Below are 16,358 nucleotides of genomic sequence, written 5' to 3'. Positions count from 1 at the left end.
CAATCCAGGCTTCAAGAACCCAGCAACCCCCCCCCCAAATTATTATATAGGATATCATGTAATGTTTTTAAGGGAACCGTTAGGAGAAATGTTCTGTCATGATAAGTAATAATTGGGAAGGGTGTATAATGAGTAATATGCTCCAGGGGTATGAGATACGGATTGTTTTATCTATGGTTCTTTTTGTTTTAATCTTTCTTTTTTTGTGATTTTTATTTATAGTATTTTTTTAAAAGATAAAGAGTTACGCATACTCCATCTATGTCCAGCATTTCTCCTCATTTCCCTCCCCTCAATCCATGTCCAGCATTTCTCCTCTCTTCCCTCCCCTCCATCCATGTGCATCTCCTTCCTGACTTCCCTCCCCTCCATCCATCCATGTCCACCAACTCTCCATTCTCCCCTGCCCTCTCCTCCATCCACCCATATCCAGCAAATTTCCTCTCTTCCCTGCCCCCTCCATTCATTCATCCATGTTCAGCAATTCTCCTCTCTCCCCTGCCCTCCCCTCCCCTCCCCTTCATCCATGTCCAGGAACTCTCCATTCTCCCTTGCCCTCTCCTCCATCCACCCATATCCAGCAAATTTCCTCTCTCCCCTGCCCCCATTCATCCATCCATGTCCAGCAATTCTCCTCTCTCCCCTGCCCTCCCCTCCCCTCCCCTTCATCCATGTCCAGGAACTCTCCATTCTCCCTTGCCCTCTCCTCCATCCATCCATATCCAACAAATTTGCTCTCTCCCCTGCCCCCTCCATCCATCCATGTCCAGCAATTCTCCTCTCTCCCCTGCCCTCCCCTCCATCCATCCAGGTCCAGCAATTCTCCTCTCTCCCCTGCCCTCCCCTCCTGTCCAGCGATCTCTTCTCTCCCCCTGCCCTCCCCTCCTCTCTTGTCCAGCGATCTCTTCTCCCACTGCCCTCCTCTCCAATTCCAGCCATCTCTTCTCTCCCCCTGCCCTACTATCCATGTCCAGCGATTCTCCCTGCCCTCCCTCAACTCCCTGACAGCCCTCCTCTCCGTTCCTTTCCCCCCATCCCCGCACTTTTAACCCTTTTACTTTCAGGCGCAGCAACAGCAGTGAAGAGGACAACATAGCTTCTCTCTTCCCTTACACAGTGTCCCGCCCTCGCGGAAACAGGAAATGCATCATCGCATAAGGCGGGACACTGTGTGAGGGAAGGAAGAAGCTGGAGGCGAGCCCGCTGTGTTGTCCTCTTCACTGCGGTCGCTGCGCCTGTAAGTAAAAGGGTTAAACATGTGCAAGGGGGGAGGAACAGAGAGGAGTGCTGTCGATCAGGGAGCTGAAGGCAGGAAAGAGCGAAGGGCAGCCCTGCGTTTGGGGGGGGGCAGCAGCCAGGGGAAGGTCATGGTTGGGCTGGGGAGGCTTAGCCTCCCCAAGCCTCTTATACGGGGCACCTATGACTGTCCTCCCATCCCATCCATGTCCATCAATTCTCCTCTACCCTGCCCTCCCCTTCCTCCCTCCCTTCGATGTCTCGCGATTCTCGCCTCCTGAAATCATCTCACTGCCAGAATTCCCTTCCCCCTCTAATGTCATTACGTTTTGACACGAGGGCGAGGCAATGAGTAGGAATGGATGTTACGAACCCAGGCATCCAGACGTAGAACGTTGGAGGTGCAAATTATTATATAGGATATGTGTGATTATAATTTCTGGTAACATTGGGCCACATGTTTTGGTCCTGTATGGGAATCTACAATTTTTGGAAAGATTTGGTACAAAATATATCTACATTATGGCAGAATAAATGGGAATGTGAACCAACTCTACTATTTGGTCAACTAAAACTTAGACATCCGATTCCAAAAGGATACAAAAACTTCATCAATAAAGCTATTGTGGTTGCCAGGCAGGTCATTTTGAAAGAATGGCTGACGCATAAATATCCCACAGTGATACAATGGCGAACACAGATGATACACTTGATGCGTATGGAACGAATTGGAATCAAGGACATGGACTCGAGTGCAGGGGAAGAATTGCAACAAATATGGTCCCCTTTTTGGAACACTTTGTCAACACCGGCCAGGAGTTACCTACTGAATTTATAGAGACTTAAGATAGAGGACGAGAGGGAGGGAGGGTTAGGGAGGGGTGAAGGGGATGGGGAGGGAAGATGTGTGGGGGGTGGGGGTTAAAGGGGTAGGTAAGGAGAGAGATGGGAGAGGGGGTTGGCGAAAGGGGGGAAGGGATCTTGAAAGAGTTGAATAGATTAATACAAGTTATGGTGTGAAGTGGCATTATAAATTATTGGAATATAACAAGTTAACAATAGGTGGCATAGGGAGGGAGGAGGGGAGAAAATGAAAATACTAAAAATTTCTGCAGTTGTACTTTACCTACTAGGTTCAGTTTCTTGAATGACTTTTGGTTTTATACACTATGTTGACAACTGTCTCAAAATTTATGTCGTTGTTTACCAATAAAAAGATTTAAACATAATTTCTGGTAACATACATAAAACACTGTAGCAAATTAAATTCTTTTGAAGGCAATACTTCCCATAGCTTGTCTGAAAGTACAATAAGGGATAAATATTGTACAGAATAAAAATGAAAGAACTGGTACAGCTTGAAGAAAATTGGAGCTTGCAGAAGCAGAACTCAAGGTCAGTAGGCTTGTACTAGGGGAGAAGACTGTGTGAACAGTCAGACCCCAACAAAACAGACAACAGGCCAGATGGCATCTCTTGGAATATTTGTAACAACTAGTGAGAGAAAACTGTGTGTCTGTTTCAAATGTATTAAAAAAAACAACTCTGGACCCTGTGGGGGCAATATTATAACTGGGGGCCCCTTTGTAGGTGCTCAATACTGCACAGAGAGCGTCTATTCTGTAACAGCTTTTGGGCACCCGGATTCCATTATAGAATTCTAGTGTAAACCTGTGTTGGCATGCTTAAATGTAGACATACAGTGGGGGAAATAAGTATTTGATCCCTTGCTGATTTTGTAAGTTTGCCCACTGACAAAGACATGAGCAGCCCATAATTGAAGGGTAGGTTATTGGTAACAGTGAGAGATAGCACATCACAAATTAAATCCGGAAAATCACATTGTGGAAAGTATATGAATTTATTTGCATTCTGCAGAGGGAAATAAGTATTTAATCCCTCTGGCAAACAAGACCTAATACTTGGTGGCAAAACCCTTGTTGGCAAGCACAGCGGTCAGACGTCTTCTGTAGTTGATGATGAGGTTTGCACACATGTCAGGAGGAATTTTGGTCCACTCCTCTTTGCAGATCATCTCTAAATCATTAAGAGTTCTGGGCTGTCGCTTGGCAACTCGCAGCTTCAGCTCCCTCCATAAGTTTTCAATAGGATTAAGGTCTGGTGACTGGCTAGGCCACTCCATGACCCTAATGTGCTTCTTCCTGAGCCACTCCTTTGTTGCCTTGGCTGTATGTTTTGGGTCATTGTCGTGCTGGAAGACCCAGCCACGACCCATTTTTAAGGCCCTGGCGGAGGGAAGGAGGTTGTCACTCAGAATTGTACGGTACATGGCCCCATCCATTCTCCCATTGATGCGGTGAAGTAGTCCTGTGCCCTTAGCAGAGAAACACCCCCAAAACATAACATTTCCACCTCCATGCTTGACAGTGGGGACGGTGTTCTTTGGGTCATAGGCAGCATTTCTCTTCCTCCAAACACGGCGAGTTGAGTTCATGCCAAAGAGCTCAATTTTTGTCTCATCTGACCACAGCACCTTCTCCCAATCACTCTCGGCATCATCCAGGTGTTCACTGGCAAACTTCAGACGGGCCGTCACATGTGCCTTCCGGAGCAGGGGGACCTTGCGGGCACTGCAGGATTGCAATCCGTTATGTCGTAATGTGTTACCAATGGTTTTCGTGGTGACAGTGGTCCCAGCTGCCTTGAGATCATTGACAAGTTCCCCCCTTGTAGTTGTAGGCTGATTTCTAACCTTCCTCATGATCAAGGATACCCCACGAGGTGAGATTTTGCGTGGAGCCCCAGATCTTTGTCGATTGACAGTCATTTTGTACTTCTTCCATTTTCTTACTATGGCACCAACAGTTGTCTCCTTCTCGCCCAGCGTCTTACTGATGGTTTTGTAGCCCATTCCAGCCTTGTGCAGGTGTATGATCTTGTCCCTGACATCCTTAGACAGCTCCTTGCTCTTGGCCATTTTGTAGAGGTTAGAGTCTGACTGATTCACTGAGTCTGTGGACAGGTGTCTTTCATACAGGTGACCATTGCCGACAGCTGTCTGTCATGCAGGTAACAAGTTGATTTGGAGCATCTACCTGGTCTGTAGGGGCCAGATCTCTTACTGGTTGGTGGGGGATCAAATACTTATTTCCCTCTGCAGAATGCAAATAAATTCATATACTTTCCACAATGTGATTTTCCGGATTTAATTTGTGATGTGCTGTCTCTCACTGTTACCAATAATCTACCCTTCAATTATGGGCTGCTCATGTCTTTGTCAGTGGGCAAACTTACAAAATCAGCAAGGGATCAAATACTTATTTCCCCCACTGTATGTGCCCATTTACAGCAAGTCAATGCCAGGTATAGATGGGCACACCTAAGTACGGCATGTAACATGTGTAACTTCCAGTATTCTGTAAGTTGCATGCATAAGTGGAAGCCCCGCCCATTCCCCTCCCATGCCCTGCCTATGTGTATACCCCCTGCAGTTAGATGCTATATAGCATTCACACGTGCCCTTGTAGAAGTGTCTTGTGCACTTATTCGTGCAAGGCAAGTAACTGCACATGCTCAGTTACAGAATTGTCTTTTGTGTATCCAGAGGCTGCATGGCAGACTGCCTGTGGTGTCTCTCTGATTGCACAACCTTAAATAAAAATTTACATTAGTATTATTGGCACTCTTCATCATTTATAGGGCACTACATCTGGCAGGTCTGTTGTATTTGTCACAGACAGTAAGCAAACAAAAAAAGCAACACTGGGCCTTCAAGACTAGGACAACAGGAGTGCTTTATTAACAGATGACCCGACACGGGCCGTGTTTCGGCGTCAAATGACGCCTGCCTCAGGGGTCAAGATTTCGGCTCTGCAATGTATAAATTGTAAAGGTCAAATGCCTCAGCACATTTAAGATGTTATAGTTCAAAATGTTCGCTGCAACATGAATGCACGGGCTCTAGCAAAAGCCTCCTCCTGTATACAAATAGCCGGTTCACAACCCGACAGGTGCCTGTTTCGCAATTCCAGTTTTCTCAAGGGTTAATATCACACTGGACAGTCTTTCAGCTTTCTCCTCTGCCTCCGGTGTGATATTAACCGTTAACCCTTGAGAAAACTGGAATTGCGAAACAGGCACCTGTCGGGTTGCGGCCACAGCTGGGCATGCAGATAAGTGTAATAAAGTTACCTACGTTAGCACGAAACGTGAAAGCTCTTCTACCATAAAGGATGTTAAATAGTAGATGACGGCAGAAAAGACCTGCATGGTCCATCCAGTCTGCCCAACAAGATAAACTCACATGTGCTACTTTTTGTGTATACCTTACCTTGATTGTACCTGTCCTTTTCAGGGCACAGACCATATAAGTCTGCCCAGCACTATCCCCGCCTCCCAACCATCAGTCCCGCCTCCCACCACCGGCTCTGGCACAGACCGTATAAGTCTGCCCAGCACCATCCCCGCCTCCCGCCACCGGCTCTGCCACCCAATCTCGGCTAAGCTCCTTAGGATCCATTCCTTCTGAACAGGATTCCTTTATGTTTATCCCACGCATGTTTGAATTCTGTTATTGTTTTCGTTTCCACCACCACCCGCGGGAGGGCATTCCAAGCATCCACTACTCTCTCCATGAAAAAATACTTCCTGACATTTTTCTTGAGTCTGCCCCCCTTCAATCTCATTTCATGTCCTCTTGTTCTACCGCCTTCGCATCTCCGGAAAAGGTTCGTTTGCAGATTAATACCTTTCAAATATTTGAAAGTCTGTATCATATCACCCCTGTTTCTCCTTTCCTCCAGAGTATACATGTTCAGGTCCGCAAGTCTCTCCTCATACGTCTTGTAACGCAAATCCCATACCATTCTCGTAGCTTTTCTTTGCACCGCTTCAATTCTTTTTACATCCTTAACAAGATACGGCCTCCAAAACTGAACACAATACTCCAGGTGGGGCCTCACCAACGACTTATACAGAGGCATCAACACCCCCTTTCTTCTGCTGGTCACACCTCTCTCTATACAGCCTAACAACCTTCTAGCTACGGCCACCGCCTTGTCACACTGTTTCGTCGCCTTCAAATCCTCAGATACTATCACCCCAAGATCCCTCTCCCCGTCCGTACCTATCAGACTCTCCCCGCCTAACACATACGTCTCCCGTGGATTTCTACTCCCTAAGTATGATTGAAGTTAAATGTATTGTAATGGTACGATGAGCCACAGCAACGAAGGAGATTAACTCACTAAATAGAAAAACAAAATTGAAAAAAACAAATAGAAAAATAAAAAATAAGAAGACCGAATAAATCCACATTAAGTGGGACTCAACCAATTAGGAAGGTTGGGGGTAGTCTATGATTAAATTTGTCACCAAAGAGGGGCACACCTTATGGGTGATAAGATATTAACCCCAGTGATTATATGAGACTTGCCCTGAACAATCTATGTGAAATTTTATAGGTGCTTTTGCCTGAAAATCTACTTTTTGGGGGTTTTGTATTTAAGAAAAGTTCAGTAGATTTACGCCGGTTTTTAATTTGACAGTTATTCTAGAAATAAGCAGGAAGTGATGTCAACACTGATGTCAATAATCCAAGAAACAGTTGGGCTGAGAAGCAGCTCAAGACAACTGTGATGGTTGGCCTTTTGGCAATTGTCCCTCTCGCTCTCTTCTTCCACCATCCCTCCTCTGCCAAATCCAGCAGCTCATCTCACAGATCAGATGTTTGCTGGCTATCACAGACACATGTGAAGTACAAATCCTTTAGAGATTAACAGCTTCTATGGCCTAGGTTATTAACTTCCTTCCCAGAGAAGAGTCATGTTATTTATCCTATGCAATCCTACGTATATCACCACCATAATTCATTTCCAGAGCAACATTTAGTTTGTACTGAAAGAGTAAGTGACAGTATATTTCTACAGAAGACTACACACCTCTATCAAAGTTGTTTTACTTTATGGTGCTGCAAATAAAGTGGTGGATACAGTCCATGTGAGAGTGAGGGGGATGTGTTGTGTTTTTTTTGGGAGAGTTGGAGAACTGGCCTTAAAGGCTCATCACCAGAATGGGTCAATTCAGGGCAGGATTAAGGCACAGGCAGACTAGGCTTGTGCCCACTTATCCATGTCAATAGCAGGTGTAAAACATGTGGAAATAAAGGAAGGCTTTAGAAAGTGAAAAAGGAATCTGTGGAGATGACAGAATTAAAAATGTTATGCTTTCAGCTGGAAAAAATTAATATTCTTCAAAAAGAAGCTTGTCATTGCTGCAGAGCTGGTAACTGCAGATAAGCAAGGCTTGTTTCAAGGACAAAGATGTTCTTTCTGAAACAACCAGAGAACCCCCACCTGTTGTAATATCTCATTATAGGAACAGTTATATCCTCATCCCTTTTAGAATTTGTTATTTCTCAAGGTTACTCATCATTATAACTTGACAATATTTCAAAGGTAGTATAGCTCTAGATATGATAATTAGCAAATGCCAGATGTTATTTTGCTTAACTTAGATTTTTGAATGTTTACTGTACATAAAGAATTTGCAGACTGTATATTTTTATGCCTTATGATGCCAATCATATTTCTTTATGGTTGGATATCTTGATATGAGCAGAACATCTGAGTCCTGTTTTCCTAACGTTTGTCTTTTTCTCAAAACCATTTGTCATCTTAATTAGCCAATTAACTAGCCAATATTTTGTCTATAAAAAGAGGAGCTTTGCTGTACTTTGGACAGAGTCAGACTTAGGGGGCGACTCTTTCTGTGTCCAGACTCTGTTCATTGCCTAGGCAAATATTCAGTGAATAAATCAATGACATTTCTAACTTATTAGATTTATTCTTTGTCTTCACAGCATTATCACTGAGGACTCCACAAATGTTTGTGCATGAATGCAGCTCTTTAGCAAATAAATTACAGTATTCTATAACCTACGTGTAGAAAATATTTGATACGACAAAAAGAACAGTAGGAAGTGGACCAGGCTCTCCGGGGACAAATCCAAGAAACTTCAAATTCTTAATAACACAAGTTTTGATAGGACTCGATACAGCACTGTGTTTCGACCAAGGGCCTGCCTCTTGAGCAGGGGCATAGCTAGGTGGGGCCATGGGGGCATGGGCCCCACAGATTTAGCCCTGGCCCACCTGCTTTCACCCCCCCCCCCCCGCCACCGACCCTCCCCCACCACCGCCGTCAGGTACCTTTGCGGCCAAATTAGCACACACAACTTAAGGTGCCATTTATAGAATTGGGGGATCAGGGAATTCTTTTATGGGAATAATAGCACGAGGAATATCCTGATAATAATAGGGTAACGAGCATTTTTGGAGCAAACTTGAGGGACAGAGGTGGACTTATTTGCATGAAATCATTGGCCCACCAGATGGTGTATTAGGAGCAGCAGAAATGCATTTATGGGGCAATTCTATAAGTGGGTGCCCCCTTTCAGATACCCCAATATTGCGCAATGAAAGTCTATTTTATAACAGCATCTGAGTGCCAGATTCTGTTATAGGATACTTGTCTAGCATCCAAGCACTCGCGATTACTGAATGATTTTCAAGATTTGACAAGGAATAGCTCCTGGCTATATGATTCATTGACTTGATTTTTTTCATGTGTCTTCCGCAAACGTTCGTTACAATCTTTGAACCAACTATGTTTTCTAGTTCGTAAAGGGATAAGATGAAACAGACTTTTTAATTCTCTCTTTTCTTATCAGGGAGCTGAAGCTTGGAATGTACTATTAGAAAATTTAAGTACAGAGTATCATTGAGGGGCATAGTCAAATGGCGCCGGCGAAATCGATGGCCATCCATCTTCGGGGCTGGCGCTGTAAGCAGGCGGAGTCAAGCATATTTTTGAAATACGCTTGGCGCCGGCCAAATCGCTCACCGGGTTTGTAACAGGATCGCCGACGGATCACTGGGTTCAGCTCCGAATTTCAGCCATAATGGAAACCGGACCCGGCCATCTCAAACCCGGTGAAATGCAAGGCATTTGGCCGTGGGAGGAGCCAGCATTTGTAGTGCACTGGCCCCCCTGACATGCCAGGACACCAACCGGGCACCCTAGGGGGCACTTTAAAAAATCTGTTAAAAAAAAAACAAAATTAGCTTCCAGGTGCATAGCACCCTTCCCCTGTGTGCTGAGCCCCCCAAATCCCCCCCAAAACCCACAAGTCTACACCACTACCATAGCCCTAAGGGGTGAAGGGGGCACCTACATGTGGGTACAGTGGATTTTGTGGGGGTTTGGAGGGCTCAACATTAACCACCACAAGTGTAACAGGTAGGGGGGGGGAGGATGGGCCTGGGTCCACCTGCCTGAAGTGCACTGCACCCACTAAAAACTGCTCCAGGGACCTGCATACTGCTGTCAGGGAGCTGGGTATGACATCTGAGGCTGGCATACAGGCTGGCAAAAAATGTTTTAATTTTTTTTTGTGTGTGTGGGAGGGGGTTGGTGACCACTGGGGGAGTAAGGGGAGGTGATCCCCACTTCCCTCCGGTGGTCATCTGGTCAGTTGGGGCTCTTTTTTGGGACTTGCTCCTAAAAATACATGGACCAAGTCTGGCTGGCGAAATGCTCGTTCGAGCCAGCCTCTTTTTTTTCATAATAAGGTGAAGCTAACCATCTCATAACCCCGCCCCGCCTCCCTTCCCGCCTTCGCTACCCTACCAACACAGCCCCTTGAAGGTTGGCCAACGCCGCAACGAAAAAGCAATTGGGGCTGGACAAAATCGGCTTTCGATAATACCGATTTGGCCGGGATTGAGAGATCGCCGGCGATCTCCCGATTTGTGTCGGAAGATCGCCGGTGATCCCTTTCCGAAAATAAGCCTGATTGTATGCTGTTTAGGAAAATGATAAAGCTTACTTTGTGTGAATATGTTACTTCTAAGCTGATGTAATCTGGATTTTACTTGCAGAAGTTTTTTTTAAATTTTTATATGTTCCTAGGTGTTTTATCTAGGTTTTTTTTGTTTGTAATCCATTTTGAACTCATTGGGTATTAGCGGAATACAAAAACAGCTTGTAATGTCCTTTAGATTGTAAGCTCCTTCGAGCAGGGACTGTCCTCTGTGTTAAATTGTACAGCGCTGCGTAACCCTGGTAGTAGTAATGTAATGTAATACAAATGTGGCAGGGGCATGCTTAGCTTACTGTATTCTGTAAGTGCATGTGTAAGTGCCCCGCCCAAGCTTCAGTTACCCGCTATCCTCCAAATTCTATATTGCGCAACTGAAATTGCTTATGCAAATCCAGTCATATTCTGGATTTGTGCATGCAATTTAATTACTTAATAAGCCAATCAGCACTGATAATTATACCCTTAACAAGCAATTACTGACACTAATTGCCATTAATTAGAATTGTTTTATTTATTTTATTTATTTATTGCATTTGTATCCCACATTTTCCCACCTATTTGCAGGCTCAATGTGGCTTACAGAGTTCTGTTATGGTTTTACAATTCCAGGATAATAGATATGATTAGTGATGTAAAAGTGTTAGGGAGAGAAGAAAAGGATTAGGTAGATAGGTAAAGAGATTAGACTGGGCTAGTTGGCGGGGTGATTTAATAAGGTTATGGGTTTTCTTTGTAAGCTTTGTTGAAGAGGTGTGTTTTCAGAGATTTTCGAAAGTTGGTTATTTCTTCAATGGTTTTCAAGGTAGTAGGTAATGCATTCCACAGTTGCGTACTCATGTAAGAGAAGGTGGTTGCATGCATCTGCTTGTATTTTAGTCCTTTGCAGCTGGGGAAGTGTAGATTCAGGAATTTGCACAACTTGCTAGGTGTATTCTGTAAAGTGGTGTGCATAAATTCTAATGCGTGCTGCCAAAAAGGGCGTAGGTATGGAATGAATGGGCGCCAGTATTTACACAGAGTTTTACTTGGCATAAATAGACATGCCTAGAATTAGACGCAGGAATGGCCGCTAGGCATATTCTATAAACCCACTAGGTGTATTCTGTAAACTGCGTCTAAATCTAGGCACAGTTTACAGAATACGCCTAGGCAGAAATAGTTTTGGTGCCATATATAGAATCTAGTCCCATGTGCGGATGTGTACACTTACCCATGAAAGTGTTGTTTTGTACATTTATTCATGCAAGTGGCAGAGAAATGCAGGTGTCTAGTCATAGAACTGCCATTTTAATGCTGAGTAATCATGATCTAACCTCACACACCTCGGGCTTTTGTCGGGCTGACCTCTTTATTATCAAGTTTATTCAATAACTTTCTTATAAACTGCAGAACAAGGTACATTAACTGTGTGCTATGAAAATTTCAGTGGAGCAGTTATCCTGCTGTGTGAGTCAGTTGGACTGAATATGGCTGATGTGGCCTTCTGATGTGTGTCACGTACAACATGTCCCTGGCTGTGACTGTGGAAACCCTGATCAGACGAAGCATCTCTGACAGAGTAACATCTTGCCAGAGGTTCACATTTGAGAGCAGTGTTTGCAACAGGCTGGTTAAGGAACTTGGAATTAAAACTCTCCAAACTCCTGAAACTATATGAAAGCAGTAAAGGCTTGGTCCCTGCTCCAAAACATCTCGACATGGTTGTCAATGCTGCACTAAACGTTCATGTTTTAAAGAAGAAATGTCATTTCTAGTCATACAATTCATTAGGCTAAAAGAAGGCAAGAAGTCCGTCGACTCCAGTCATTTTAAGTTATCTCTAATCTTATTCCAGAGGAAGCTGAAAAGAATACCATGCCTGCAGCAATTTTCCAGCCTTTTTTCTCAGTTGTTGTACATTCCAGAAACAGGCCTGGTTTTAGGGATATGTAATCCATGCCTAAAGGAACATTGCCATGATGTTAATTCTATAACAGGGTACCTAATATAGGCATTGGTCTATAGCACCTATCTTAAGTCTATTGTATAAGGAAAAGTAGGTGTCAGAGTGGAGCAGTTGTTAGTGCAGTGCCCTAAGAACCTGGGGAACTGGGTTCAATTCCCACTGGACAAGTCACTTAACCCTCCATTGCCCCAGGTACAAAATAAGTACCTGTATACAATACGTAAACAGCTTTGATTGTAACCACAGCAAATCAGTATGTCAAATCCCATCCCCTTTCCCTTTATGGAATACAAGCAGAATGGCCAAAAAATATTTGTGCATTAAGATTTGATCACTTACAGCAGCCTTCTAGCTGCTTAAATACCTGCGCCTAGATGTAGTATGTAAACATATAAAAGACTTGTGTGCTCCGCCCCTGCACACGCCCACCAGCAAATCAAATCATGGCACATACCTTTCTGCAGGTCAATATTTTAAAGAGGTCAGTTATGTGTGTAAGTGGCCACATATACGTGTAAATGACTAGAACAGCACCGTTTATGTTCCTTCCTAAAACTAGGTGGCTCCTTCTAGAATTAGCCCCTAAGGGCCTTATTCTATAAAGGTTATGCTCCTAAATTTACACTCCTAAATTACAAGCATAATCTATTTTGGAGTATAGATTAGGCTCGTAATATAAGAGCATACATAAGAATAGCCATACTGGGTCAGACCAATGGTCCATCTAGCCCAGTATCTTGTTTTCCAAACAGTGGCCAAGCCAGGTCACAAGTACCTGGCAGAAACCCAAATCGTGGCAACACTCCATACTACAAATCCCATGGTAAGCAGTTGCTTCCCATGTCTGTCTCAATAGCAGACTATGGACTTTTCCTCCAGGAATTTGTCCAAACCTTTTTTAAACCCAGATACTCTAACCGCTGTTACCACACCCTCCGGCAAAGAGTTCCAGAGCGGATGTAAATTTAGGAACATAAATTTAGGAGCATAACCTTTATAGAATAAGGCCCTAAGCGAGCAGAGAGAACAAAGAATAGATTGAGAGGGTGGTTAATGGTGCAGGATAGAGGGCAGGAGAAGAGATTACTGGAGAGAAGAAATGAGAAAAAAAGGGGGGTGATATACCGCACACACCACCACAACTGAAGAAGATGCACACTGCTCTCAATTGCTCACCAAATAAACTACACAGTCCTACTTCTAATATTCAAGACCCTGACTTCAGCGGAACCTCTTTACCTATCACGTCTCCTTACCCCTTACAGCCCAGCCAGAACTCTCTGGTCAGTACAACAAAACCAGCTAGTTATACCCAGTTACTGTGAAATCGTCCATGAACACACAAGACATGCAATATTTTCTGTCCAAGGTCCTCAGTTCCCAAATTCGCTTCGTTTACAGGCCTCCTTGGACAAATTCAAGACCGACCTTAAGACTCACTTATTCACTGATGCTTTCTCTTAATATCCCCTGACACTATTAACACAGAGCCTTCCGGAGGAATCCTTCAAGACATTTGTGGCACTCATTATGTTTTTCCCCACCCTCTCTCCTATCTAATATTGTAGTTCCTCCCTCATGCCCTACTATCTATACTATGACAATTTGTTTGTCTCTGTTTCTTTTCTCTCTATTATAGACTGCAAGTCACTCTGAAGACACTCCCGTAGAGTGGGGTAGAAAATTTTAATAAACTTGGAAACTACAGATACCACAACCAAATGTGTGTGTGTAGGGGGAAGGGGCACAAATTTTAGTTTTCACACAGGATATCAGAGAGCTGGCCTGCTCAGAAACAATAACTAACCTATTTACAGAAATTATTTCAGCAATTTGCGACAATATTCTAGAGAATGCAGAACAGTCTGAGTTCTGCTCTCTTGCTGAGTCTATCATGAAGCACCTGTGTAAACGTTTAGCACCCTGACAAGCTAAGGAAGGGATTTATACATCACTGAAGAAGAAACCTATGCAGGCCTTACATAACACAGAAAGTCAGTTTTACTTTCTGAGTATGCACAGTGCTATATTTACTGCTGTACAATATGAAGGAGAGTTTCACCCTACCTGTTAATTTGATTCAGTTAATTTGACGTGCCTTTGTATATCAAATAGAAGTCTTGTTTAGAGGATTCACCCCTTTTAAACACATACACACAGAAACATACCAATACACTAACATATAATACAGAATCCTTCAGATCTCTACCCATTACCTTCCATTTCAGTTTTGGATGGTAATTTTGAGGATACCATACACTTTACTCAGCCAGTGTCATGATTCACCCCCACAGTGCTCATTGCAAGGCAGCTCCTAACATTTTGCTTCCCGCTCTCGCCAACTGTCTCTTACTTGTAAAAATTCTTGTTGACCTTCTTGTCCGATGGAAATCCCAGCATGCCACACACTACATGACTGTTCTTGCTATTCCATCCTTCATCGCAGATCTGTGCCCAGCTGTCTTTGTAGCGGACTTCCACAATGCCCTCAGTAATAGGCAAACGCTTCTTGGCACTGGCCACCACCGGTCTCAGTCTCACCTCCTCCAAATGGCTCTGGTCTGACTGTGAAGAGCAAGATTGTAAGTGAACTAGTTTGTCTTCTATCCCTCTGCCCTGTCTCCATCCATCTGCTTTTAAGAGTTAGACCAGTTATTTCTGCAAACTATTATTATTATTATTAGAATTGAAGCTCATACTTGTTTCAGCTCAAGGTGAGGTACATGAGGTACAGTAGGTATTTCTCTGTCCACAGAGGGTTTACAGCCTAAGAGCCCTGTTAGCAATTTTAGCATGTGCTAAAACTTAGCCCATGCTAATGATAGAGATACTCATAGGAATATATTGGGGTGTCTAACGTTAGCGCACGCTAAAAATGCTAGCACACCTTAAATAAACAGGGCCCTTAATTTGTACCTGAGGCAATGAAGGGTTATGTTACTTGCCCAAAATCACAAGAAGCTGCAGTGGGATTTGAACTGGGCTTTCTTGGTTCCAGCCTGCTGCTCTAACCATTAGTTCAATGCAGAGGTGGTCAACCTTTATACACAGAGGGCCACTTGAATGTCATTACTATCAAGCGAATCACACATAGAAAATTAACAAATGTTCCACATAATTCACTGCCAACAAAACTGAATGGTCAGTTCCCATGTACTTCTGTCTTTCCAAACAGTTGGTATCACTCAAACAAGTCTTGTCCTGTTGTTGTATACTTCAATGGTTCCACTGACAACAAAACTTTGGTTAATAAGGTTTGCGTGGACTGTTTTCTATGTATACTTCCCATAATCTTGTGGATGGCATAAAATTCAATGGTGTGCTGCAGGCAGCCCGCATGCCACAGGTTGCCCACCCCTGGTTTAATGCATACACTGTGACAAAACCCCAAAATCTGTGGCCAGGTATCAGTACGCTGAACAGCTCAAAAGAATATCTAGGTCAGCTTATGCCACTGAACCTCTTTTCACACAAATAGTTGACCATGAGTGATTTTAAAATTGTATTTATTGCTCTCTAATCTGCATTCTTCCTTCTTTTCTCTTTATCCCTCGCTGCAGTATCTCTGTCTGAACACTGTTCCATTCAGTTCTAATCAGGAAGCCAGAATGAGGATGTAAGAGGTTACTAGGCTCTCTTTTACTCTTTACTAATTACATAAGGCCCCTATTTTATAAACTGTCCTTAGGCTTTGTGCCTAATTGCCAAAATTCTATATATGGCACCTACAAAATTGATGCTGAAATTCTATAAGGTGTGTGCATCCTTTATAGAATCGCACTTAGCACATTACCACACCTAAATGTAGTCATCTAGAATTAGGCCTGCTCTGAATAGGCCTAAATATAGATGCCTACGTTTAGTTGTGATTTTATATTTAAGCATGCAAATTTTGGGAACATCCCTGGATTGCCCCTAACTGTGCCCCATATAGTTATGCACAATAGAAGTCAGGCACAGATCAGATGTGCACGTAACATCATAGGTGCAGATCTGTTGTGTGTCTAACTTCTAATTAAGCCCAATTAGTGCTGATGATTGGTTGTTACCACCTAATTATCAGTGCTGATTGGCTCATTATTCAATTAAGTTATGCACGTAAATTGGACAATCAATTTAAAGCACATAACTATGCGCCTTATATAGAATTTGGAGGAATGTGTGTTAAGGGCAAAATTTAACATGTGTTAGAAGCAAACCTCTACAGTAACTCTTGTGCATGTTCCCAGTATTTTGGGAGGCCCAGTTATTGCTAGTTGACTCGTTAATCATTTAACTTGTACGCATGCCCACATTTGGGTGTGCAATCTTGAGCGCCAAATATAGAAACCAGGG

General features: G+C 43.6%; 1 protein-coding gene across 4 annotated transcripts in view; it reads right to left on the bottom strand.

Moving 5' to 3' along the window:
• LOXL3 (lysyl oxidase like 3) overlaps positions 1 to 16,358 on the bottom strand; it is a 117,572-nt gene that overhangs the window by 75,011 nt on the left and 26,203 nt on the right. For all 4 annotated transcript variants that reach the window (XM_030190868.1, XM_030190871.1, XM_030190869.1 and 1 more), the window contains exon 4: positions 14,377 to 14,588. In XM_030190868.1, coding sequence (XP_030046728.1) covers positions 14,377 to 14,588 — 212 coding nt within the window. The remainder of the gene's footprint in view (positions 1 to 14,376; positions 14,589 to 16,358) is intronic.

This window comes from Microcaecilia unicolor, chromosome 2, assembly GCF_901765095.1.
Source record: "Microcaecilia unicolor chromosome 2, aMicUni1.1, whole genome shotgun sequence".
Classification (NCBI taxonomy): Eukaryota; Metazoa; Chordata; class Amphibia; order Gymnophiona; family Siphonopidae; genus Microcaecilia; species Microcaecilia unicolor.
This window is presented reverse-complemented; position numbering and strand designations above follow the sequence as displayed.